At 45.8% G+C, this 27,399-nt stretch overlaps 1 protein-coding gene and 1 pseudogene across 1 annotated transcript; one reads left to right on the plus strand and one right to left on the minus strand.

Annotated features, from left to right (window-relative positions):
* The first annotated feature begins 309 nt into the window (after positions 1-309).
* On the plus strand, positions 310-8,404 carry LOC129517150 (USP6 N-terminal-like protein). Its single transcript, XM_055336800.1, has 5 exons — positions 310-378; positions 2,979-3,048; positions 4,062-4,147; positions 5,675-5,756; positions 8,247-8,404. The coding sequence occupies exons 2-5, from the start codon at positions 2,983-2,985 to the stop codon at positions 8,391-8,393; spliced, it is 381 nt and encodes a 126-aa protein (XP_055192775.1). The 5' UTR covers positions 310-378; positions 2,979-2,982; the 3' UTR covers positions 8,394-8,404.
* A 3,792-nt stretch (positions 8,405-12,196) lies between these two features.
* Positions 12,197-13,780, minus strand: LOC129517108 (GTPase HRas-like; annotated as a pseudogene).
* Positions 13,781-27,399: the final 13,619 nt, after the last annotated feature.

Consider the following 27,399-nt stretch of genomic DNA (forward strand, 5'->3'; position numbering starts at 1 on the left):
ACCTATTGAAAATACCTGCATTACTTCCAGTTCTTGGCAGTTGTGAGTAAGCTGTTAACATTCAGTGCAGGTTTTGTATGGACATTAAAGTTTCAAATCAATCAGGTAAATGGCTAGGAGCATGATTGCTGGATTATAAGAGGATGTATCGTTCTGGAAGAACCTGCCAAACTGAATTCCAGAGTGGCTGCACCACTTTGTGTGCCCAGCAGCAGTGAGTCCCTGTTGCTCCACCTCCCTACCAGCAACCCATGTGGTCATGCTTTCCCAGTCCCAGCCGTTCTGACAGACAGCTGTGTAGAGGCATTGCTCATCGACCTCGGGTGCTGAACGGCTCTTCACCTGCTTGCCTTCATCCCTACAGCCTCCTGGGGAGAGGTTTGTTCAGATCTTTGCCTGGAAGTCAACTGGGTAGTTTGTTTTCTCATACTTGAGTTTTAAGGGATATTTGTATATTTATCTGATACATGACTAGCGTATAGGTTTTATATTGTGGCTTTCCGTTCTTTCAATTTTGTCTTTCCCAGAACAATGGTGTTTAATTTTAATGGAATCTGACTTGTAAGTATTTTCTTTCAGGGATTGTGCTTTTGGTGTTGGATCTATACCCAGGGTCACTTTTTACTGTAGAAGTTTTATAGTTTTATACCTATAGTTTTATAGGTAAATTCAAAGTATGTTTTGCATATTACATTTAGGTCTATAATTCATTTTGAATTAAATCTTGTGTAAGGTGTAGGAGCTACATCTATGTTCATTTCTGTGCATATGGGGGCTCAGTTGTTCCGCAGCTGGATATGTTTGTATCTCCAGCATTTCCCTTCCCTACAATGGGGAGCAATCTAATTTGCTACATTCAATATAGAGAAGATTTCTGGAGATGATATAGGTTTCACTCTCAGTAGAAGTCATTTTGCTTTCTTTTAATAGCATTGCTGTTTATTGAAGAACTCTGTGTCATCCTAAAGAATTAGAAACAGTATTTATTTCCATCAATTAATGAATACTTGATATATAAATTATGGCATATTTGTAGAATATAATTCACTTGTGAAAAATTATTAGTGTATATATTAACATTTCAAATTTTTGATGTTGAGTGAAAAGCACGTACAAAATGATGGGTATGGTGTGTATGTTCTTATTGAAACAGAATAAGCATATTATAGTAGTTCCAGGTATGTGTCCTAACAATTCCATGTTCACATAAGTGATGAAAGGGTCCCCTCAGCAAATCTGTTGAGAACAGACAGTATTGCCAGCATGTTGGGAGGTTTTCCTGGGGACTGTATCCTCTGGTTCTTTTAGATGGTTCTCTCTCTCTCTCTCTCTCTCTCTCTCTCTCTGGTAGTTTCTGCACGTGTGTGTGCTCACTAGTACTCTACTGGACACTCAAGAGTACCCTTATGGGCTTGGAGTCCTTACTGTGTGCAGACACTTCCTGTCTGGTACTGTGCAGATTCTAGCCTCCTTGGCCTCCTAGATGAAGACTATTAAGAGCTATAAACTTCTAGTTATAAAATTTTAAAAAGTAAGGGAAATTTAAAAAGTACAACATAGGGAATACAGTCAATAATATTGTAGTAACTTTGTATGAGGACAGATGGTAACTACACTTCTCATGGGGAGCGCTGAGGAATGCACAAAATTGCCAAATCACTAAGTTGTACTCCTGAAACTGATGTGACATTGTGTGTCAGTTCTACTTCAATATATAGTAAAGAATAAGGGTTTCTAATAGAAATCACCAGAGATCCAGGAAAGGCATTTATACAGCCATTACAAATAGCAAAGACACCTCTGCAGAGATGATAAAGATTTTGCAAATGTTCTTAAATGTTATTTTTTTAAGATATATTATTTGAGACAGAGTGCACATGAGTCAAAGAAGGGGCAGAGGGAGGAGTAGAGGGAGAGCCTCAAGCAGGCTCCCTATCACAGAGACTCACCTGGGGCTAAATCTCACAATCCATGAGATCACGACCTAAGCTGAAATCCAGGGTCAAATGGTCAACAGACTGAGCCACCCAGGCTCCCCTCAAATGTTTTTAAGTGCAAAAAGCAAGCTGCAAACCCTTGGGAGTGGAAGGACATTTGTGACACAGTCTACCTAGAAGGGCAGGAGGCCTAGAGGGCCTGAGAATGGGAGCTAAGGATGGTGGGAGGATGCCAATCCTTCCCATCCCACCCTGCATAGTGACAGGACCATCTTCTGGGATGTTTGACCTTCAGGGTGAAGAGCTAAGTGCTGACTGGACCCTGTTGACCTGTGCTGATGACGAGGGACCCCATTGTGGGTGGAACCGTGGCAACCCAGAGTTCCACCACTGCCTGGAGCTCACTCTGCTCTGTGTCTGCAGGCAGTTGGAGGCTCTCATGCTCTCTGTGACTGGCTCTGCCACACTTGCATTGCCCCGCTTGCCCTACAACCCACATGTAGACAGGAGGTACAACTCGCACAATAGGTCACAGGGGAGTATGAGCTGTTCCCTGCTCCCTCTGGCCACTCTGGGAAGTGAACAGAGAACACATACTTTTTCCCTTTTGTCGCTAGTGCTGTGGCATCTAAGAGAAACCTTTGATCCCCCCTCAAGCCTGCAGGAACACTTGCTGGCCAGCAGTTCCACTCATCCTCTCAGGGCCAGCACCAGGCTGGCAGGTGCGATATAGAGCATCAGATCAGCAGTTCACAGGAGGCTCCTGGGCCCCCCGTGTGTTCCTGGCAACAGTGCGAAAAGAGCTGTCTTCTCATTATGCCATCGTATCCTGGGAAAATGGCTGGGAAGGTAGTCTGTAGGTGGGAGTGCTACACAGTTTCAGTGGCCCATGTGATCCACCAACCCAGCATGTCACCAAGGTTGCTATAGGTTTTCTGCACCCTCTGGTCAGACAGACTAGGGATCTGCCAACAGGGAGCAGATGTATTTGTTCTCTGAAGCTTTTCAGGCAGTGTAATATTTGGATGTTTTTGTTTGCAGCACCATGAAAGAGGATCTGGAGACCCTACTGGCCTTGGAACAGGCAGAAATAGTAGCCAAGTATAATCAGGTGAGGCCCAGAGATAGACCGTAGACACTGGGATCGCATACTTCAAAGGTAGAGACCATGACCTGCAGGAGCAAGTGAGGCCCAAGTCGGAGGTCAGAGCCAGGTTTGAGCCAGTTTAGCCCTGACAAGAACCATAGGCATCAGAAACAAGTGAGATCCAGGTGAAGGTCAGAGGCATCCGTACCAAGCAAGGGTCAATCAGTGATCATAGTGATCAAAAGCAAATAAGGCCAGGAATAAGCAGCTATGCCCCAAAGGGAATCATAACCAGCAAGAGCAATCATGTACCAGGTAGGGGGGATCAGAGCCGGAGGCAAGCAGATGAGACCCAAGGGGGTATTACTGCCAGAAGGAGCAGGTGAAGCCAGGGTGGTGGGGAGGGGAAATCATAATCTGCAGGAGCTCTTGATGTCCAGGTGGGTTTTTACCCAGTAGGTATAGAGACCACCCAGTCAGGGATCATAATCTAAGATAAGCAGGTAAGGACCAGGCAGGAATTAAAACTGGAGCAGGAGCCTAGGCAGACAGGCATCAGAAGTAAGTGAGACCCAGGTGTGGATCCTGGGTATCAGAACCAGCTGAGGCCCAGGTGGGGATCACACAGCAGGAGCAGGTATGTGCCTGGTAGGATCATGGCCAGGGTAGAGCAGAAAAGGCCCAAGCATTATCGTCATTAGTAAAAGCAGGTATATTCCAGGTGAGGGGATCACAGCCAAGGAGAAGCACGTGAGCTCAGGCAGGAATCATAGGCCTCAAAGCCAGGTGAGGTGCAGGTGGGGCTGTTAGTCACCAGAACCAGGTGAGCCCAGGCAGGGCTCATGGCCAGTAGAAGCACGTGAGGCTGTCAGGCACTCCCACTGGGCAGATAGGTCCTGTGCTCTCATGCTATACCATTTTCAGAGGGTCCTGGGCTCCCTCAGGATTCAGGGGAGCGAGGAGCCATTCTGCTCCCTCTTTTCACCTATGTCCTTGGCTCTGAGGTATCCCTGCTGTGTGGGCCCCCTCTGTTTCAGGCACACCAAGCAGGGTCTCCAGTGGAACCTCAGGAAGATGCTGACCTCTCGCTGTGCAGGGTCACTGACCATCACGGTTTTCTGCAGTGAGTCATCTAGACACCCCTTCATCACATCTCAGTGGAGTGGTCTCCACTTACAGGAATGCCTCTCTGGAGGCAGGACCCATCTCCCCAGGTCAGGCCCTCATCCCCTGGAGCCCGCTGAGGGCCAGAGTCTGTGCTAGCCTAGGGCTGCGATACCCAGGAGGCAAACCCAGAAGTGGGCAGGAATAAAGCTGGGCCTTGGGCCGGGCACCTCTGCACTCAGAGGTGTGGCCTCAAGGCCTGCTTCGGGGAGGGCCATATGTGTGCCTTCTGTACTCAGAGGGTGGATCCAGTCAGTTCAGCAGGCTCCAGAGGGTGAGGGGCTCTGGGACATGACGTCCTTTCTGTAGGAGGACAGTCTGGTCTGGAGCAAGATGGGACTGATGCTCCCCACTGACACCCTCAAGGCAAGGGCCTCCATAGCTCCAAAGGCTTCTGTGGGACTGCAGGAAGTTGTCAGCTTTAAGACAAGGTCAGGGAGGGAGGGTGCAGAGCAGAGGGAAGGGACAACCAGCATGGACAGGTAGAGGGAAGCAGAGGAGGAGTCTGCCCTGGGGAGGGCACGTGGGAAGGTGGACAGAACAGTGGGAGAGAGGGAAGGTGGCTGCTGGGCTGATGCAACCACAAGAACCTCACAGAGGCTGGAGACTTGATGGAGGCCAACTGGGCTGCTCCCAGGACCCTTGGTCACTGCTCACCACCCAGGGACAAGTGTCCATTTGGATGGGCCAGGGGTGTGTCATGCTCAAGAGTTCTGACAAGACAAGGGATTAACAGATGTCCTGACATAAAACAAGGGTGAAGTCAGGACACAGCAGGGATGATGGCAGGTTGCAGGGAGAGGCAGGCTGGAGACTAGACACTGAGGCCCTGTGAAGGTGTGGGGACATCAGCTGGACGATCACAGGGTGCAACCAGTCTATACTGACAGCTCTCAGGCTGGCGCACTCTAGGACAGTGACAGGTCACCTCCTGGGGATGGCTGTGGGGGCACCTCCTACCCCACTTGCCAGCAGCAAACTTTCTCAGACTCCCACACAGAATGCTGCCCCTGGATGACCCACAGGCACCTGGAAGCCCCTGCCCTCCCTGGGGTCAGCCCTCTTCTCCCACTTGTCCTGGGCTGACTTGTGGGCCAGGGGGTCAGGGACCCAGTCCTCAGGGCTCTGCTTCTCTTGCCTTCCAGGGAAAGGGAGCTGCCTGGCCCCAGCCCCCATGAGGCAAAGGTAATAGTCTGATCTGCTACAGGGCTGGATGTGGTCGCTGGACATGGGGCTAGGTTTCTGCAGACCCAGTGCCCAAAGCTGTCCCAAGGGGGATTTCACCAAACCCCCCTGTCCCAGGGCTACATGTGCTGCCAGGAACACACCTCGAGACGGGGAGCCAGGGCCAGTGTGAGGCGCTGTGCCTTACTGGCTCTTCTGAGTTTGTTCACATTAAGGGCCCAAAAGGTGACTGGACACTACATGAAGCAGCAATCTGAAACAGCTGGCAGCTTAGCTACTGCCTCTACTTCTCATTTTGCAGCAAAAAATGCCAGGAGACCTGGAGAGCAGACAAGCAGGTGAAGATGCTGTGCAAATGGGACACATACCAGCACAGCAAGAAGGTGGGGCTCCGGGTGCCCACGGAGGGAGGATACTCTGTCCCACTGGGGAGATGGGGAGGGCAGCCCATAGCTGCCCAACACACCCTCCCTCCACCCCCAGAAGTATCCCCTTGCCTGGGGAGTCTGATGCCAGAGCCAAAGCCACCCCCCAGGCCCAAGGGGCACCAGAGGTAGCATCAGGTAAGAGCCACAGTCCCCTCCTCCTTGTGGGAGACAAGGCCCAGTACTAGGTAGACCAGCCTCTCCAGTGACACCATGGAGCAGAAGGCCAGAAGTTTCTAGATGCCTCATGCTCCGTCGGCTCTCTGGTACCACCCTGGGCCTGTCTCACCAGCACTGCCTTCTTTCCTATAGATGCATGGAAGCATCTACAAAGGGGTCCCTCTGCAGGTGCGAGGTCAGGTTAAGTCCTGCCTGCTGGACACTGAGAAGGTGAAGTCAGAGAACAAAGGGAAGGAAATATGAGGTAGGGCCCTTCCACATGTGGGAGAGGCATGATCCTCAGATGAGGCCTTTTCAGGAGCTTAGGGGGAACCCATGGAAGGGGGGTGAAATCAGGTGCCTTAGAGACCTGGAGGGCCCCAGACCTCTCCTGGTGCCTCTCAGCCCTGACAGCCCCACCTATCTCCCTGCCACACTCCACCTTGGGGGGCTGTAGGACTCAGGTGGGTGTCAGGAACAGAAATCTAAGAGTTCTCCTCTCCCAGTGCCCTGAGGTGGACCATTGCCCTGAGGACAGATTCCAGGGAGCAGCCTCCCCAAGGGCAAGCTCAGGGAACAGGCTGGTGGCCCAGTCCTAGACAGACCCCTGTGGTGGGGAGAGGCACTCCTGGCATCACTTTGTGAGCCGAACCACAAAGGGTTATGTAGATCTGGCCACGTGAAGAGCAGAGGGTGGGGGCCGTGGGTAGGGGACACTAATGGGAGATGGGGGCCAGGCAACACAGACGAGGCTGGACAAGGATACACATGGACCAAATGAGGGTCAGAAGGGTCAGAATAAGTAACACTCACTCTTGGTGTTTTTATATATATATATCTGATTTTTTTTCCATTTTGTTTTGGACAATTTCCATCATTGGTAAAGAGAAATAGTATGATGAACGCCCCAATGCCGTCACCAGGTCCAGCCCAGGGTTCTGTGCTCATCCCATGCTTCCCCAGCCTCAAGGGTGTCACAGCAAACCAGGGACCTCGGGTCTACTTTATCTGTGGACATCTCTGTATGCATTTTAGAGAATAGCGATTCCACATAGGGGCACCTACACTCCAATGTTTATACCAACAGTGTCCACTATAGCCAAACCGTGAAAAGATCCCAGATGTCCATTGATAAATGAAAGGATAAAGAAAATATGATGTATATACATAAATATATATGTGTGTGTGTGTATATATATATATGAAAGAAATCTTGCCATTTGCAACAACATGGATGGAGCTAAAGGTATTATGCTTATGCTAAGGGATATAAGTCAATCAGAGAAGGCAATTACCATATAAGTCCACTCATATGTGGCATTTAAGAAACAAAACAGATGAGCAGAGGGGAAGGGAGGTAAAAATAAAACAAGACAGAATCAGAGAGGGATTTAAACCTTAACTATAGGGACCAAGCTGAGGGTTGCTCAAGGGCAGGGATGGGGGATGGGATAACTGGGTGATGAGCATTGAAGAGAGCATGTGATGACATGAGCCCTGGGTGTTATGTATGATGTATCACCGAATTCTACTTCTGAAACTAATGTACTGTATGTTAATTAATTTAATTTAAATTTTAAAAAGGTAAAAAATGGGTATCCCCTTGGTATGCATGCCCATGACATGATCACCACCCTGCAAGGATTTAGTGCACATGCTTAGTTTGCAGCCAGTGATGGCACCTCCTTAGCCACCTGGAGGCTCTCTAGACAATCTTTTATCATCAGAAACTCGGGTTTCATGTTGAGTCCCCAGGTGCCAGTGGAGACCTTGATGATGCTGGGGCAGAGCGGAAGGGAAAGGAATGCAGTGTGTGTCCAGACAGGTTGGGGTGCAGGTGGACGGACGCAGGGGATGGAACTCTGTGCGGGGTCTGTCACTAGCACATTACCAGCCCACACCTGTCAGAAAGGCTGACGGGCGGCACCTGGTGTTGGCATGCCCGTGGGGCAGCAGGACCTGGAGCTGCAGCGTCATGCAGCCATGCTGGAAGGCAATCTGGTGGCTTCTTACAAAGCTGAACGGAGCCTCGTGATAGGCCCCAGTAGTGCTCATAGATATTGACCCAAATGATTTGAAAACATTTATCTGTATAAAACCTGCATGGATGTTCGCTGCTTTATTCACAACGGCTCAAATCTGGGGACAATCAAGATGCTCTTAGATGAACAAACACTGGTAATCCATAAAACAGAATACAATTCAGGAATGAGCTATCCATGCGCTCGATGCCATGGGTGTGATGTGCTTGGTGAAGGAAGCCAGACTCGTGTATGGTTGCATTCACAGGACATCTGGAACATCTGGACATCTGGAACAAGCCAGATCATGAGGAGGAGAAGCATCAGGGGCTACCACAAGCGGATGCAGGGGGGAATGCCTAGCTACAAAGGGGAGGTTCAGGGTGGAGCTGCTGCTCTGGGGCTGGATGGGTAAAAATCCAGGAGCTGCACATCCCACAGTGTGAACTTTAATGGAGACAAATAGAAAAAAAAAATAAACACCCATCACATTGAGTATCTGCATCTCATTGTGTGTAGACCTGATCAAAAAAAAAAAAAAAAAAAAAAAAAAAAAAAAAAAACCATTGCCCAGTGAGGTGCCCTGAACACTGCAGGGCCTGTGTGGCTGGTTTCTTGGCCTCACTGGCCTCATGATGTATGGGTTGGCCAGACAAGAGCAAAATCACCTTCCTGTCCCCTTTCCTAGGCAGCAAACCCTGTTCCATGTTCTCTCGGTCTATTCCATGTACAACACTGTGAGTATCCCTGTCACCAGGCAGGTTACCCCTTGGGTATCATTGTCTTGAGCATTTATGACCAAACATGATGTACTAGTTAAGGACACCAGCTCCCAATGTCTCAGAGAGGCAAGAGAAGGGCTCTCTAAGACTAAGGAGGAGGGGCTGGGGTGCAGACCTCACTGCTGGGGAGGGACAGCCCCTGAGTCCTTGAGGCCTGAGACTGCAAGGTGCTCTAGCGTGCATCGCTGTTGTCGTAAAACTTGGGTCTGGATCCTAAAGGACCCTACTAATAATTAGTAACTGGGCAGGGAGGAAAGTTCCCACTACTCCAAACTCCACGACTTTAGATGGCCACCTTCCACGTAAGTGTGGCTCTTGCAGGAGGTGGGCTACTTCCAGGGCATGAACCAGATCGTGGCCATCCTGCTGATGTTCTTGGGTGAGGAGGATGCCTTCTGGATGTTGGCTCAGCTGATAACCAACGAGAGGCATGCCATGTATGGTAGGGGGCCAGCCAGGCCAGTGGACTGGACTTGGAGCTCAGGAGAGTCACCCTGCAGAGCTGCTCCAGGCAGGCAGGGACCCCCACCCAGTCCGTCTCTGAACTGGCAAAAGACACTTCCTCCCCAGGTTGTCTTCAAGTTCCTGTACCCATGGCCAACAGTCCCACTATTTGTGGACCATTCTTGTATCCCAGGTGGTCCTTCAGTCTCCTGTCTGGCTGACTGTATGCCCACCCAGGCATTCTGCAAGCTCACAGCCAGACGACATCCCGGTGGCAGCTCTGGTCTCCCACTCCTGTGTGCTCACAGCCTAACTCCATGCACAGGAGATGGTTGAGCACACATCGGCTGCCCCGCTCTGGAGGCTGTCCCTCAGTGCTGGGGACCCCTTGCTCCCACCACAGCCACTGCAGAAAAGAGGGTGCTGGGTCAGACAGGTCTTGTCCTCAGCACAGGGCACAACCCATCTGGGTCTCTGTAAGGTGGGTCCTCTGCCCCTGCCTCCTCAGGCCTAGAAGAGAGTCCTGCTCTCTGAGGAGGAACATTTCTAGCCCGGGCTCAGGAGGGCATGGGCACACACTTAAGTCAGAGCATGGGACAGGAGGCAACTGCCAGGATTCACCCCCTACCTAGTGGGGGAGAAGACTCTGATTGTTGGGGGGCCTGGGCCTTCTCAGGCTTCTTCATTACAGGGTTCCCCAAACTGCTGAGGTTCCAGGCCTATCATAGCCACATTCAAGGCAAAGCACTCCCAAAGTTTAAGAAGCACATGGTAAGTAGAAGCACCCCAGAGGCACTGTCCCCATGGCCCGGGGCAGGGGTAGGAGATGTGCAGACCCTTCTGCAGCTGGCAAGAGTCTGTTTTGTTATTTCTTCTTCTGGCCCCAGGGGCACCGTCGAAGCAGGGCCATGGGAAGTGTATCCCCTTGGCTCCATGTGGTCCTGGCACACAGAGGTTTTTGGTCACTGGGTGGGTCCTCGACACCTCCTCCCATTTGGTCAGGATGAGAAACAGATGTGCACTGGCATTTACACTGCCAAGTGGTTCTTTCAGTGTTTCATTGACTGGGTAAGGCCATCCAAGAAGACCTGGTCCCTGACCCACTCCCTGCCCTCTGGAAACAGAGCTTAGTGCCACCCTCCAGAGTCAGGCCAGGCCCTGGACCTCTAAGGCTGAGGCTTGCAGCTGACACCCATCCTGGTGAAGCTCAGAAGCCTCTTTGAGGGGGTCCTGGGGCCCCTCTGTCTCAGCCTCAGTTCTCCCAGCTTGGCTGGCCTAGGGTGTGGACAAGCCCTTGGCCCATTCTGCAATCAGCCTGGGGTTCTCTCAGGGCATGTTACCACTGATTGTGGGGAGAGTCTGATGCAGCCAGGGAGGGTGCCAGGGCCTATGGGCAGATGGGAGTCTTTAGCCTATGCTGAGACCCCATGGGCCCTGCTTAGGGTTCTTCTTCACAGAGCCCAAGGCTGCATACCTGTGTCCGAAAGCCCCAGCGGCTCAGGTTCTGGCCTGTCTGCCATCAACCCAGGACCCCTCACTGGCCTGGCTACCTCCACAGTGATGGAATTCCCTCCCAACCCTCCCAGTGAACCAGGAGGATACATGTAGGTTGAAGCCAGAATGTTGGGTCCATTTCCCTTCAGCACCACCTTGGGCCACCCCAGGGTGCACACAACAGACCTGGCCCAGGGACTCCCAGGAGGAGCTCCACCCCGCCCACTAAAGATGGAGCTGTAGGGCCCAGGACACCTCTCCTGCCCTGTGGTCACTGCAGCTCATGCCCCTCTCATGAAGCACCCCCCACATAAGCCACAAGTGCTTGAGCCAGAAAGGCCTGGCATGGCCCCAGGCTCTGCAGGGACAGAGATGACAGGAGTCCCCTCCCCCCCAACAACCAGAATGAAGACTGACTGTTGGGACCGAGCCCCCATGGCCCTTGTGAGTCCTGGATTCTGGCCCAAGCCTACATGTGCACTCTGAGCATGCCCCACACATCCATGTCTTTGACTTGGATCAACCCTGTCCTAAGCAATTTGACTGGGGGCAATAGATCATACCAAAGAAAGGTAACATGAGCAGGCGGGTGGCCCCACCCTCACCCACACAAGGGGCCAGTTCCTTCAGATGCCGGGTTATCTTACAGTCAGTCACCTCGCACCAATGGGACATTTAGAGTCCTGCTCAGGAACCTAAAAGTTGAAGCCCCAGGTCAGGCCTAAAGTTGCTGGGAGGTGTGGACCTGGCAGCCTGGGACCATCACTCTGCCATCCTTAGCAACTGCTTCTCGGGGACCCCATACTCGGGAAATGTGATGCCACCCGGAGTCAGCCAAAGATTCCAAGATGGGGGATTCCAGGCCCCCATGTGATTTCAACATCCCCTCAAGGAGAAGAAGGTTTCCCTCCCAAGTGGAACACACACATCCTTGGCCCAGAGCCTCTTTTTGCTGTTGAAAGTTCAATAAAGTGTTTCTGTGCCAAAATGAGAAGCCAGCCTGTTCCTGCAATGCCCAGAGCTCTGTGCAGGAAGCCCCAGACAGATACCCAGAAAGGAAGAGGGTGGCACAGTCCAGGCTGCATGACCAGCCCCTACCAGGTGCCCCTGCAGAAGAGCCTTCAAGCAGACTAAGCTGAGGGTCCCCTGTGCCTTCCAATCTTGGCCAAATTCCAGGACAGGACTGTCAATTTACTATCACTCAGCCAGTGCCCAGTGGGCCAGGATGGGACTGGAAGGAGAGTGACAGTCAGGGTGCCAGTGGTGTCACTTCATGATAGTCTGTGCAAAGCATCCTGGGAGGTCTGTGGTCACTGTCCAGGGACCCTGGGCTGGCTGGCCTCCAAAGGTGCTTGCTTCCTCCTCCCCCTCCTCCTCTCTCGGGTCATGCCTCCTCCCAGCATGTGCCCTCCATGCCCTGTGCCTGTGCTCCTAGGGCCCAGAGGGCAAGCAAGGCGTGTCACAGTGTCCGCAGTTGTCAGGAGAGCAGGCCTGCAGCTCATGCAGCCTGCCTATCCTCATCAGGTGAGCTCAACTTTCACACCTCATGCCGCCAGATCTTTTGCACCACTGTGTAGAAGGCAGCCTCCAGGCCCAACAAGAAGGGGCTGGCTGGCAGTGGGACACTGCCTGAGAGCCTGGCAGGGGTGGGGACCGAATGAACCCTGCCTCAAGCTCATGAAGAATCCCAGCCTCTCCCCGACCCTGACTCCCACACACAGGTAGCTAGCCTTTGCTCATCCTGCAGCCCCAGGGCTACCCCCATTAGGCAGCTTGCTCCTCAGGAAGTCCCCGAAGGGTGAACCCTAAGTCTGACTCCCAGGCTGAACATCTTTTGTCCCCCTCCTATCTGACCTAACCCCCTTGTCCCCAACAGCATATTAAGAGGGCAGTACCAGCAAGGACCCACGGAGCTCTCTGTGGGCAGAGAGTCCACAACCCCAGGGTCACCTTTGGACTCAGGGCAGCCCTTTCATGAACCTCAGCCTCTTCCTGGAGCTGTGTCAGCCCAGACCTTTCCTGTCTTGCCATCTGTGGACACTTACAGAGCTAGGGGCTGCTGGGTCACGGGGGTCCCATAGAGTCCCAGAAGGTCCTGGAAGTGGAGCCAGAGCATGCCTGCCCATGTCAGGGGAGAAGGGGCAATAAGCACTGTTTCCTAGCAAGAGTAGGTCCTTGGCTAGCTGTGGGGTGGGGAGCCCATTCACCTGGTACATCTCGACAGAGGTCAATGTAGAGGATGCCATAGCTGTGGAGAGGCCCTAGGCCTACCAGGACCCCGTGGTGCACACAGTCAGGTCACACTTGTTCCCTACCAGTACCATGGGTACATCATTGGAGTTCTTCACTTGCTTGATCTGCACCCTGTGAGGAAGAAGGTCAGAGCCAGTCAGTGGACTGCAAGCATGGCTGCATCCAGGACCCTGACAGAGAGACACAGAAACATAGAGGGGCAGGGAAGCCCCCAAGATCCCAGAAGCAGCTCACCCATACTGGTGGATGTTCTCAAAGATCTTGGTGTTTTTGATGTAAACACACAGAAGAAACCTTCTCCAGTGCACATATACTTGTCCCACATGGAACTATACTCTTCCTGGCCCACCATTTCCAAAGGCCCAGTAGGCACGTCTCACCAGCGATGACCACTTGCTTCCAATAGGAATCCTGCAAGAGAACAGTGCTAAGGAACTACCCCCATCTCTCTAGGATAGCATAGTCAAACCACCAGCCCGTCCCAGGCAACTTTCCTGCCCATCCCAGGTCTCACAAGGAGGGGACACCCTCCTACGAAGCATACAGAAGACAAACCCATAACAGGATTCAGGGCTAGGGACAGGAGCAGCACAGCTCACCTCGATGGTGGGGTCATATTTATCCACCAAGAGGTTCCGGATGAGAAAGATGGTCAGGGCAGTCTTCCCCACCCCTCCAGCACCCACCTTCCTCAGTACAGACTCTCAAGGACATTCTTATCTCAATCCCTAGGACTCTGGAGAAAGTTCTGGTCAGTCACTTGGCTGTTGTCCTCTGAATCAGCAGATTTATCTCTTGGGCTGAGCCTTCTTGTGAGTCTTACCCTCATGGTTCCTCACTGTCTTGGTAGCAATTTAACAGGTATGTGTATATTGTTTTTACCCTGTGCTAGCTTTGATTCTCAACAAGGTATTGACTTGAGCCTCTCTTCACCATCTCAAGATATGGGACCACCTTTTTCTTTTCAAGATTACATAATGCACCCTGTACTTGGGATTATACTCCAAGCCCTTGGGAGGCCCAGAAATAGGCATTTCTGAGACATAGATATGAATCACATCTTTGCCTTTAGAATATATTGATTTAGGGTTAGCAACTCACAGTAGCCGCCTGGTATCCAGGCTGAAGTTGCCACTAGCCTACTGTCTTGGGAAGAAGGCCAGAAAAGGCAATGAATTTTCTTTTCAGGACACAAGGATTTACTTGAGGCATTCATGACACCAATATGTAAGAAACATTATACTGATTTACAGGTCCAACCAAACTCAGATCTACTCTGAGCTGCCCTTGCCTGGGTTTTCATCCCACAGGTAAACCACTCCAATTGTAAGTGCAGCATTGCTGTGATGAAGGGCACCTCATGGTGCCATGTGGGGATCATAGCAGTCCCCTCACTTAGGATGGGAAGGAAGTGGGGATGGAGGCAGAGCCAAGGGTGGCATCCTGGTTGGGGGCCTGATTGGGTTGGATCCTGTAGTGCCCTCCACAGGCTTCCTCTTGGTACCTTTGTAGCCTTCTGAGGCGTAGCCCTACCCTCTTGGAGCCCCCCACTATCTCTTTAAATCTCCTCATTTCCCTGAACCACCCCTCATCCCCTGGGAGCCATCCTACCACCTAGATCCATGCTTGTTCCCCAGGGGGTCTTCCTCCCTCTAGAAGCAACCTGACATCTCCTGGGAGATACCCCCTGAACCTCCATTATCCCTCTAGGAGCACCCTGTCCTTTTGGAGCACCACCTCATCTCTCAGAAGTCCTCACATCCCCCTAAATTCCCCCTGTCTGCCTGGAGCCCCTCTATCCCTTGGGAGGCCCTCCCATCAAAGTCCCCCCAAAGTCTCCTATGCCCCTGAGAGACCCCAAAGTCCAGCAAGGATAGAAGTCAGGCAGTCAGGCCTGCAAGTTGTGTGGATCACTTGTCAGCCCCTGACACATAGCTCCAGTTGTATCTGAAAGCACAGGGATCCCTCAGAAGTGAAGGTCATGGCAGTTTGGCCTAGGATGTCCAAGGGTATTCTAGAGGAACAAGTGAGTGACAGTGGTGATGGGTTGTCTCTCAGGGCAAGAGGAAGGAACACTCTAGGGTGTCAGCTCTAGTAGCTGAGGACATTGCTGGGGTGTTCTTCAAATGGAAGGACCAAGCAAAACCACCTTGAGGTAGGGTTGTCTTACTTTAGGGAATTTGGGGATGCCCATGAGACACCCAGGGATTTAGCTATGGGCTGAATGGAGAGGGATGGCAACCTGGTGACTATGTACTACCATGGGGAGGGGGCCCAGTGTCAACCCCTAGGCACACCTGGCATCACTCTCAACCAGGGAAGGGAAATCTCATCCTGGGACCAGGACCAGGACCAGTGGCTAGGGGCCCAAGGGAGGCTGACACAGGGGTGTAAGTTGCCATGAAGTCAGTGTGACTCAATATCCCTCACCTACTCAGGCTTCTCCAGGACCAGGACAGACCCTAGCAATGGGTTCCATTGTCAAGTTGTAAATTTGTCAAATGAAAGCAACTGAATTAGCATCTTTCCACTCCAGCATCTCCTCTCTTATGCTCCCACTCTGGTCCCAGAGGCCCATGGCCATGGCTCCAAGAAGCCTGCTGCTAGGACTGGCTGTAATGGTCAGGGGAAGGATGGGAAAGAGTCACAGAGCCATCTCTGAGGGCAGCTTGGTTGTACCTGGGTTGTGTGACTATTTAATAATGACATAGTTTACTTACCAGCATTTTTTTAAAAATATAAAAACTGGGGCACCTGGGTGGCTCCGTGGTAGAGTGTCTGCCTTTGCTCAGGTTGTGATCCTGGGATCCTGCCATTGAGTCCCCCATGGGGCTCCCAATATCACTTGCCAATAATGACCACAGGGCTGTCTTTGGACACCTGTCTGCACTAGAGCCCCTGTATGCGAGTTGTCTGATTTCTTTTTAAGTAGTATTGTTTTTACAGTCAGAAAACAAGCTATTGATGTTTTTGTCAAACAATTTGCTGCCTGTCACTGAGAATGCCCCTTCTATGCTCTAGGGCTTTCATTTCCTTCTTCTGGAGAGTGAGGAGCTTCCCACGGATGTGTGATTTTTCTTTCTGTCTGTATACCTATCATTCTCTTATTTAGTTTCAGGAGCACAACAATGCATTTCAACAACTCTGTACATTATTCACCACTCCCCATGAGAAGCGTTGCCATCTCTTCCTCATACAAGGTTCTTAAAGTATCACAACTGTATCCCCTGTGGTGTACTTTTCACCCTCATGACTTCTTTACTTCATAAATGGAAGTTTGCAGCTCCTAATCCCCATCCCCTATTTGCCCATTCCCTCATGACCTTCTCTCAGCGCCACGACATTTGTTCTCTGTAATTAAGAATCTGTTTGCACAGCAATGGACAGATCACCTAAACAGAAGATCAAAACAGATCAAACAGAAGATCAAAAAGGAAACAAGGACTTTGAAAGACACACTGCACCAGTTGGACTTCACAGATATATTCAGAGCATTTAATCCTAAACCAACAGAATACACATTGTTCTTAAGTGCACAGGGAACTTTCTCTAGACTAGTTCACATACAGGGTCACAAATCAAGTCTCCACTGATACCAAAAGATTGGGATCATTCTCTGCATCTTTTCAGAATACAATGCTTTAAAACTTGAACATAAAGGAAAATTTGAAAGGACCACATACACATGGAGGTTAAAGAGCAATCTTACTAAAGAATGAATGGGTCGGGAATCCCTGGGTGGCTCCACGGTTTGGCGCCTGCCTTTGGCCCAGGGCATGATCCTGGAGTCCCAGGATCGAGTCCTACGTCTGGCTCCGGGCATGGAGCCTGTTTCTCCCTCCTCTGCCTCTTTCTCTCTGCCTATCATAAATAAATAAATAAATAAATAAATAAATAAATAAATAAATAAATAAATAAATCCTTTTTTAAAAAAAGAATGAATGAATGGGTCAACCAGGAAATTAAAGAAGAATTTAAACAATTCATGGAAATAAGTGGAAATTAAAACATAACTCTTCCAAGTCTTTGGGATGCACAAAGGTGGTCCTAAGATGGAAGTATATAGCAATACAAGACTTTCTCAAGAAACAAGAAAAGTGTCAAATATACAACCTAACTTTACACCTAAAGGAACTGGACAAAGAACAGCAAATAAAGTCTAGATCCAGCAGGAACAGAAAAATAACAAAAATTAGAGCAGAAATCAATGATACAGAAACCACAAGAACAGAACAGGTCAATGAAACCAGGTGTTAGTCCCTTAAAGCATTAACAAGATTGATAAGCCCCTAGCCAGAAGTATCGAAAAGAAAATAGAATGGACCCAAATAAATAAAATGATAAATGAAAGAGGAAAGATCACAATTAGCAATGAATAAATACAAATAATTATATAAATATATTTTGAGCAACTATATGGCAACAAGTTATGCAATCTAAAAGAAATGGATGTATTTTTAGAAAGATATAAACTACCAAAACTGAAACAGGAAGAAATAGAAAACCTAAATAGAGGGACACTTGGGTGGTTCAGCAGTTTAGTGTCTGCCTTTGGCTCAGGGCATGATCCCAGAGTCCCATGATCGAGTACTGCATCAGGCTTTCTGCACGGGAGCCTGCTTCTCCCTCTGCCTGTGTCTCTGCCTCTCTCACTCTCTCTCTCTCTCGGTCTTTCATGAATAAATAAATAAAATCTTTAAAACAAATAAAAATAAAACCTAAACAGATCCATAATCAGAGAAGAAACTGAAGCAGTAATCAAAAATCTCCCCACAAGGAATGCCTGGGTGGCTCAGTAGTTGAGCATCCGCCTTTGGCTCAGGGCATGATCCTGGGGTCCTGGGATCAAGTCCTGCATCAGGAATCCATCCCCACAGAGAGCCTGCTTCTCCCACTGCCTATGTCTCTGACCCTTTTTGTGTGTCTCTCATGACGAAATAAATAAAATCTTTTTTTAAAAAAGTCTCCCAACAAACAAGAGTCCAAGACTAGAAGACCTCCCAGTGGAATTCTACCAAACATTAAAAGAATTAATACCTATTCTTCTGAAACTATTTCAAAAAATAGAAATGGAAAGGAAACTTCCAAACTCATTCTTCGAGGCGAGCATAACCTTGAGCCTAAAACCAGACAAACACCCCACCAAAAAGGAGAGGAGAATTACAGAAAAATATCCCTGATCAACATGGATGCAAAAATTCTCACCAAGATATTATCCAACAGGATCCAATAGTACATTAAAAGGTTCATTTACCACGACCAAGTGGGATTTATTCCTGGGCTTCAAGGGTGGTTCGACATCCACAAATCAATCAATGTGATACATCACATTAATGAAAGAAAGACAAGAACCATATGATCCTCTCAATAGATGCAGAAAAAGCATTTGACAAAACACAGCATTCTTGCTTGATTAAAATTCTCCACAATGAAGAGATAGAGGGAACATACTTCAATATCATAAAAGACATACAAAAAGCCCACAGTGAGTATTATTCTCAATGGGGAAAAACTGAGAGCTTTTCCTGTAAGGTCAGGAACAGGGATGTCCACTCTCACCACTGTTCAACATAGTATTAGAAGTCCCAACCTCAGCAATTAGATAACAAAAAGAAACAAAAGGTATTAAAATTGACAAAGAAGTCAAATTCTCACTCCTCACAAAGACTTTACATGGAAAACCCAAAGACTCCACCCCAAAATTGCTAGAAGTCATACAAGAATTCCCCAAAGTGGCAGGATATAAAATCAATGCACAGAAATCAGTTGCATTTCTATACAATAACAATGAGACAGAAGAAAGAGAAATTAAGAAATTAATCCTATTTACAATTATACCAAATTTCTAAGATGCTTATTAATAAGCCTAACCAAAGAGTTAAAGGATCTATACTCTAAAAAATATAGAATACTCATGAAAGAAATTGAAGAATATACAAAGAAATGGAAAAATATTCCATTTTCGTGGATTGGAAGAACAAATATTGTTAAAATGTCTATGCTACCCAGAGCAATTTACTTATTCAATGCAATCCCTATCAAACTACCATCAACATTTTTCACAGAGCTGGAACAAATACTCCTAAAATTTGTATGGAATCAGAAGACTCAGAATAGTCAAAGGAATGTTGGAAAAGAAAACCAAAGCTGGAGGCATCATGATTCTGGACTTTAAGTTGTACTACTGAATTAATATAGCTGTACTAATCAAGACAGTATAGTACTGGCAACAAAAACAGACACATAGATCAATGGAACAGAATAGAGAACCCAGAAATGGTCCATCAACTCTATGGCCAACTAATTTTTCACAAAGAAGGAAAGAATTTCCGATGGGAAAAATGACAGTCTCTTCAACAAATGGTGTTGGGAAAATTGGACAGCCACACTGCAAAATAATGAAACTGGACCATTCTCTTACACCACCACAAAAACAATTACACAATGACTGGAATACTTAAATATAAGACAAGAATCCATCAAAATCCTAAAGGAAATCATAGGCAGCAACTTCTTAGACTGCAGCCACAGCGACTTCTTGCTAGACACATCTTCAAAAACATAGGAAACAAAAGTGAAAAAGACTATTGGGGCTTCATCACAATAAAAAGCTTTTGCACAGCAGAGGAAACAGTTGCTAAAACCAAAAGACAACCTACAGACTGGGAGAAGATATTTGCAAATGTCTTATCAGATAAAGGGCTAGTAACTGAAATCTATAAGAATTTATCAAACTCAACATCCAAAGAACAGATACTTCAGTCAAGAAATGGGCAGAAGACCTGAACAGACGTTTCTCCAAAGAAGACACACAAATGGCCAATGGACACAGGCAAAAATTCTCAATACCACTCAGCATCAGGGATATATGAATCAAAACCATAATGAGATACCACTTCCCACCAGTTAAAATGACTAAAATTAACAACACAGGAAATAACATGTTGGCAAGGATGCAGGGAAAGGGGAACCTTCTTATGCTGCTGGGGAAATGCAAGGAGGTATAGCCACTCTGGAAAAAGTATGAAGGTTCCTCAAAAAGTTAAAAATAGAGCTACCCTATGACCCAGTAATTGCACTACTGGTATTTACCCCAAAGAAAAAATTGCACTACTGGTATTTACCCCCAAAGAAACTAGTAATCCAAAGGAGCACCTACTCCCCAATGTTTCTAGCAGTAATGTCCACAATAGCCAAATATAGAGAGACTCCATGTGTTCATTGGCAGATTAATGAATAAAAATGTGAGAGATAGATAGATGATAGATAGATAGATAGATAGATAGAGATGATAGATAGATGATAGATATAGATGATAGAGATAGATGATAGATGATAGATGATAGATGATAGATAGATAGATAGATAGATAGATAGATAGATAGATAGATAGATAGATAGATAGATAGATAGATAGATAGATAGATAGATAGATAGATAGCCACCTCCCTTTAGCCCTTGGCAGTCACTGATACACTTTTTTGTCTCCATGGGTTTATCTGTTCCTGATATTTCATATATAGACTCATTCAACATGGGATCTTTTAGAAACTTTGAATGCTACAGTACGATGTAGAACAAAAATTCTGGATGGGAAAGGAACCCTGCTCAGCAGTAAGTCTGCTTCTCCTTCTGCCACTCCCCTCGCTCATGTTTTCTCTCCCCCTCTTTTCAAATAAAATCATAGAAATAAAAAGGAAATCATAAGAAAGAGGGTCACCTGAGTAGCTCAGTTAAGTGTCCACATCTTGATTTTGGCTTAGGTCATGATCCCAGTGTTGTGAGATCAAAACCCACATTAGGCTCTGTACTGAGCATGGAGCCTGCTTAAGATTCTCGGTCCTCCACAATCTCTCTCTCTCTCTCTCTCTCTAAAAAAAAAAAAAAAAAGAAAGAAAGAAAGAAAGAAAGAAAGAAGAAGAAGATGAAGATGAAGAAGAAGGAGAAATATAAGGAAGAAAAAATACATTTACAGTGCTATTCTGTAAAAACAAAACAAAACAAAATTCATATGTAAGTGGGCCGACCTGGTTCAAAACCTTGTTGTTCAAGGGTCAACTATATAAGTAGTTGTAATAATCCACATAATGTACGTTAAGAATTCAATTAATGGGCTCTCAGTCAAAGAGATCTGGAATTAATCTGGCCTTAAATCTTATAATGTGTGACCTTTGAAAAGTTATTTAGTATCTAGTGTTCTGGTTTACTAATCTAAAATGGAAATAAGAATATAGTACTTCAATGTTTGTAACATTTAGCCTCAACCTGGCACTTCTAAGCTCTCAAGAAATATTAGTTATTTTAATTGTTCTTTTAATTGCAATTTCCATGTTATTATTTCAGATTCATATCAGACTCTGCAGAGTAATTTATTAAGTAGATTCTTTTTAATCAGTATGATACACATTTTTTGCAATGTTTGTTTAATTTTTTAAAAAGTCCTTTGTCGGGATCCCTGGGTGGCGCAGCGGTTTGGCGCCTGCCTTTAGCCCAGGGCGCGATCCTGGAGACCCTGGATCGAATCCCACATCGGGCTCCCGGTGCATGGAGCCTGCTTCTCCCTCTGCCTATGTCTCTGCCAATCTCTCTCTCTGTGACTATCATAAAAAAAAAAAAGTCCTTTGTCCAGGGGCACCTGGATGGCTCAGGTTAAACAACTGACTCTTGATTTCAGCTCAGGTCATAATCTCAAATCTCTGAGATTGAGCCCTACATTGGGCTCTTCACTGCTTGAGATTGTCCCTCTCCTCTGCCCCTCTCCAGCTTTCTCTCTCTCCCAAATAATTTTTTAATGATAAATATCCTTTGCCTATAAGTAAGTTTAAATTAGCATTTTAGAGAAGCTACCACATCCTGATTTTTATTGAAAATCACGCTGCTTTTATTCAATTCAAGTAAGTATATAAGGCATATTGTTTGGTCTTTATCATGCAACAAATTTCTTTTAAAGAATTTATTTATAAAGGATAAGCAAATACAACAACCTACTAGTGTCTAAAAAACACCTTGCACTTATTGTAAAATCCAAGATTAAATGTTCCCTGTCATGATCTTTTGTGGTTTTCACTTTAAATTATATTGATTTACAAACCCAAACATGAATGTATGTATGCACTTAGCTAATTTCCTACAGACAATAATTTGAATACTTTAAGAAATCTTCCAACATATTTTATATTTTATGTATATTTTTACCCTGAATATTCAAATAAAACACCAATGTTCTCTGTGATTTGATTGTATAGTAGTTGCATCTTGCGTGCATCCCATCCAGCATTTCAAATCCCCCATTAAATGAGGTGGCTAGTAGAAAGAAAGGAGAGTAGCAGAAGGTCATGCATCTTTCTTGGGGCAGGCTAGGTTATTCCCATATAGGCCTGCTAGGGCTAGGGTATAAAAGAGAAACTTGACAACCTAAGTCCAGAACAAGAATACACATTATCTCTGACCATCACAGATTGCCCCGTGAAAACCTAGAGTGAAGCAAGTGTGGAAAAAGTAGATTTCTCATCAATGTGTCAACTAAGACTTGAACAGGACATTCTTACACCTGAAATATTTGAAGCAATTTCAGAATGCAGGGAACTTTGAGTTCTCATGGAAAGGGTAAATGGACTTCTCGGATGTCATTCAGATTCTCCTTTTTCAAATGCTTCTGATAAATTGTTTTCATACTATTCAAGATTTGGGTTGTAAAAGATGGAGGCTTGACCACTCCTATGGTTAACTTGTTTCCATCTTAATCACAAACACTAGAAGCTTAGAGTTTCCAAGTTTTGCTTTGGGAACTAGGTTGCTGAATCTTGGCATTACTATATTTTTTCATCATATCCCCATTATTACATTTCCAACATCATAGAAAAAATTCTATGTTCTAAATATCATAATCCCATTATCAACAGGTGTTTAATGATATTTGCTACTAATTATTCCAAGGAATTACTACATTCCCAACCATATTACACCTGACACAAAATCTAGCATTCCCAAAATAACATCTCTATTCATCTGCTCCAATTCTTACATTCAATTTTATTTTTTTAAATAAATAATTTAATCTACAGTTTTCCTCTGATAAAAATAAATGTCCCTTACAAGGACATAATATAAATAATATTGAACTGTATCACCATGCAAAGGTTGAAATATTTAATAATGGACCATTATATTATTCATTAGTTCATCTATTAGTTATGACTAACAACTTACAATTTATACCAAACTTTTTCTCCAGACTTATGAAAGGTATGAGAGGTAAAAATACTCAGACTTAATTAAATGTAGGTAGTTTAATATGCATTAATTAATTCATTGAACTAATAATCATTAAGATTTTATAAGGTAGCCAGTTCTCTGTTACACACTGAATAGAGACAGGCACTATAATACAATGGTTTAGTATACTTGAGGAAAATATAGAAATAATTACAAATAATTGTGTAAGGGCAGTGATACGTATGTGTACCTTGAAAAAGAACCACAAAATCTAATTCTGGCATGGGTTGACATAGGGCAGAGGTTAGGAACAGTTTTGTTTTAAGAAATATATCTGATTTGAGTCCTAAAGAATTGTTAAGGGTTAATGACATAACTTAGGAGAGAAGCAGATAAAACAAAGAAAACCACATGAAATCATAGACAAAACAAATGGTCCTTTTGGCAATATTCAATACTAGGAAGACAGAGGAAATGAAGAGAGAAACGGTGGGATAAAGAATAATCCTGTATCCTTTTTTTTAAAAGATTTATTTCTGTATTTTAAAGGGAAAGAGAGAGCACTCAAGCGGGGGTGGGGGGGAGGCAGAGGCCGAGGGAGAGGGAAAGAGAGAGAATCCTTAAGCCACCTCCCTGCTCAGCACAGAGCCAGATGCAGGGCTGTATCTTATAACCTTGAGATCACGACCTGAGTGAAAATCAAGAGTCAGATACTCAACTGGCTGACACCCCCAATCCTGTGTCTCTTTAAGCAGCTTTATTATTATCCATAGGCAATGGAAGCTTACTGGGTTGCATAAATCACCTTATATTGACTAATTTGAGTTTTAAATATACAACTGGTTGTTGTAGAGAAGTGATATTGACCTTCAAGAAAAGCTAGGAAAATATCAAAGTTACAAGGCGCGAGAGGCAACTTAAGAGTGCATGATAAGAGTGTTAATGAAAAATATCCATGATGGTAATATAAAACATAATAATTATTATAATTAATAATAATAAGCAATAGATTTAGGAGTGATGCTACCAAGGCTTAATAAATGACTGAACTTTAGGAGGTAAAAAGGAGAGGACACAGAAAATGAAGAAAAATATTGCCATTTCTTTGGAACCTATTTGCTACTGGTGGTAGAGATTATTTAATATTTGCATATGTTTAACACGAGGTGCCCATCCTCAGTGTTCAGAAATTCATCCTACACAAACCTGGAGTTAATAGGTTAACAGGTTAAACATTAAAAGGCAGCTTTCAAATGACTAGGGTGGACCCATTCTGCTGCATAGAAAACAAGTTGTCTTGAGTTCCTGACAAAGATGTTGAATTAAACTTTCTTGGGGTGCCTGGGTGACTCAGTTGATTGAGCATATCTGCCTTCAGCACAGGTCATGATCCTAGGGTCCTGGGATCAAGGCCTGTATCAGGCTCCCTGCTCATCTGGGAGTCTACTTCTCCCTCTCCCTCTGCCTCTCCACCTGCTACTTTTCTCTCTCTCTCTCTCTCTCTCTCGCTCTCTCTCTCAAACAAATACATTAAATTTTTCTAAAAAATACTTATTGCTGCTATAAACATTGGGGTGCAAGTGTCCTGGCGTTTCACTGCTTCTGTATCTTTGGCGTAAATCCCAGCAGTGCAATTGCTGGGTCGAAGGGCAGATCTATTTTTCACTCTTTGAGGAACCTCCAAACAGTTTTCCAGAGTGGCTGCACCAGTTCACATTCCCACCAACAGTGCAAGAGTGTTCCCTTTTCTCTGCATCCTCTCCAACATTTGTTGTTTCCTGCCTTGTTAATTTTCCCCATTCTCACTGGTGTGAGGTGGTATCTCATGGTGGTTTTGATTTGTATTTCCCTGATGGCAAGTGATGCAGAGCATTTTCTCATGTGCTTGTTGGCCATGTCTATGTCTTCCTCTGTGAGATTTCTCTTCATGTCTTTTGCCCATTTTTGTTTCTTTGCTGTTGAGTTTAATAAGTTCTTTATACATCTCGGATACTAGTGCTTTATCTGATATATCCTTTGCAAATATCTTCTCCCATCCTGTAGGTTGTCTTTTAGTTTTGTTGGCTGTTTCTTTTGCAGTGCAGAAGCTTTTTATCTTGATTAAGTCCAAATAATTCATTTATGCTTTTGTTTCTCTTGCCTTCATGGATGTATCTTGCAAGAAGTTACTGTGGCTGAGTTCAAAAAAGGTGTTGCCTGTGTTTTCCTCTAGGATTTATATGGATTCTTGCCTCACATTTATGTTTTTAAATAAATTTATTTTTTATTGGTGTTCAATTTACCAACATACAGAATAACACCCAGTGCTCATCCCATCAACTGCCCCCCTCAGTGCCCATCACCCATTCACCCCCACTCCCCGCCCTCCTCCCCTTCCAGCACCCCTAGTTCGTTTCCCAGAGTTAGGAGTCTCTCATGTTCGTCTCCCTTTCTGATATTTCCCACACATTTCTTCTCCCTTCCCTTATATTCCCTTTCACTATTATTCATATTCCCCAAATGAATGAGAACATACACTGTTTGTCCTTCTCCGATTGACTTACTTCACTCAGCATAATACCCTCCAGTTCCATCCACGTTGAAGCAAATGGTGGGTATTTGTCGTTTCTAATGGCTGAGGAATATTCCATTGTATACATAAACCACATCTTCTTTATCCATTGATCTTTCGATGGACACCGAGGCTCCTTCCACAGTTTGGCTATTGTGGCCATTGCTGCTAGAAACATCGGGGCGCAGGTGTCCCGGCATTTCATTGCATCTGAATCTTTGAGGTAAATCCCCAACAGTGCAATTGCTGGGTCTTAGGACAGGTCTATTTTTCACTCTTTGAGGAACCTCCACACAGTTTTCCAGAGTGGCTGCACCAGTTCACATTCCCACCAACAGTGCAAGAGGGTTCCCCTTTCTCCACATCCTCTGCAACATTTGTTGTTTCCTGCCTTGTTAATTTTCCCCATTCTCACTGGTGTGAGGTGGCATCTCATTGTGGTTTTGATTTGTATTTCCCTGATGGCAAGTGATGCAGAGCATTTTCTCATGTGCCTGTTGGCCATGTCTATGTCTTCCTCTGTGAGATTTCTCTTCATGTCTTTTGCCCATTTCATGATTGGATTGTTTGTTTCTTTGGTGTTGAGTTTAATAAGTTCTTTATAGATCTTGGAAACTAGCCCTTTATCTGATACGTCATTTGCAAATATCTTCTCCCATTCTGTAGGTTGTCTTTGAGTTTTGTTGACTGTATCCTTTGCGTTCCAAAAGCTTCTTATCTTGATGAACTCCCAATAGTTCCTTTTTGCTTTTGTTTCTTTTGCCTTCATGGATGTATCTTGCAAGAAGTTACTGTGGCCAAGTTCAAAAAGGGTGTTGCCTGTGTTCTCCTCTAGGATTTTGATAGAATCTTGTCTCACATTTAGATCTTTCATCCATTTTGAGTTTATCTTTGTGTATGGTGCAAGAGAGTGGTCTAGTTTCATTCTTCTGCATGTGGATGTCCAATTTTCCCAGCACCTTTATTGAAGAGACTGTCTTTCTTCCAGTGGATCGTCTTTCCTCCTTTATCGAATATTAGTTGAACATAAAGTTCAGGGTCCACTTCTGGGTTCTCTATTCTGTTCCACTGATCTATGTGTCTGTTTTTGTGCCAGTACCACACTGTCTTAAGGACCACAGCTTTGTAGTACAACCTGAAATCTGGCATTGTGATGCCCCCAGCTATGGTTTTCATTTTTAATATACCCCTAGCTATTCGGGGCCTTTTCTGATTCCACACAAATCTTAAGATGATTTGCTCCAACTCTCTGAAGAAAGTCCATGGTATTTTGATAGGGATTGCATTAAACGTGTAAATTGCCCTGGGTAACATTGATATTTTCACTATATTAATTCTTCCAATCCATGAGCATGGAATATTTTTTCATCTCTTTGTGTCTTCCTCAATTTCTTTCAGAAGTGTTCTGTAGTTTTTAGGATATAGATCCTTTACCTCTTTGGTTAGGTTTATTCCTAGGTATCTTATGCTTTTGGGTGCAATTGTAAATGGGATTGACTCCTTAATTTCTCTTTCTTCAGTCTCATTGTTAGTGTATAGGAATGCCATTGATTTCTGGGCATTGATTTCGTATCCTGCCACACTGCCGAATTGCTGTATGAGTTCTAGCAATCTTGGGGTGGAGTCTTTTGGGTTTTCTAGGTAGAGTATCATGTCATCTGCAAAGAGGGAAAGTTTGACTT

This window comes from Nyctereutes procyonoides, unplaced genomic scaffold, assembly GCF_905146905.1.
Source record: "Nyctereutes procyonoides isolate TBG_1078 unplaced genomic scaffold, NYPRO_anot_genome, whole genome shotgun sequence".
Taxonomy (NCBI): domain Eukaryota; kingdom Metazoa; phylum Chordata; class Mammalia; order Carnivora; family Canidae; genus Nyctereutes; species Nyctereutes procyonoides.

Bases quoted from the DNA above. Each gene is read 5' to 3' on its own strand.
- LOC129517150 (XM_055336800.1), top strand. From the start codon at position 2,983: ATGAAAGAGGATCTGGAGACCCTACTGGCCTTGGAACAGGCAGAAATA. The intron at 4,148-5,674 runs GTGAGTCATCTA...CTCATTTTGCAG, and splicing joins GACCATCACGGTTTTCTGCA to CAAAAAATGCCAGGAGACCT. The intron at 5,757-8,246 runs GTGGGGCTCCGG...TTGCATTCACAG, and splicing joins CATACCAGCACAGCAAGAAG to GACATCTGGAACATCTGGAC.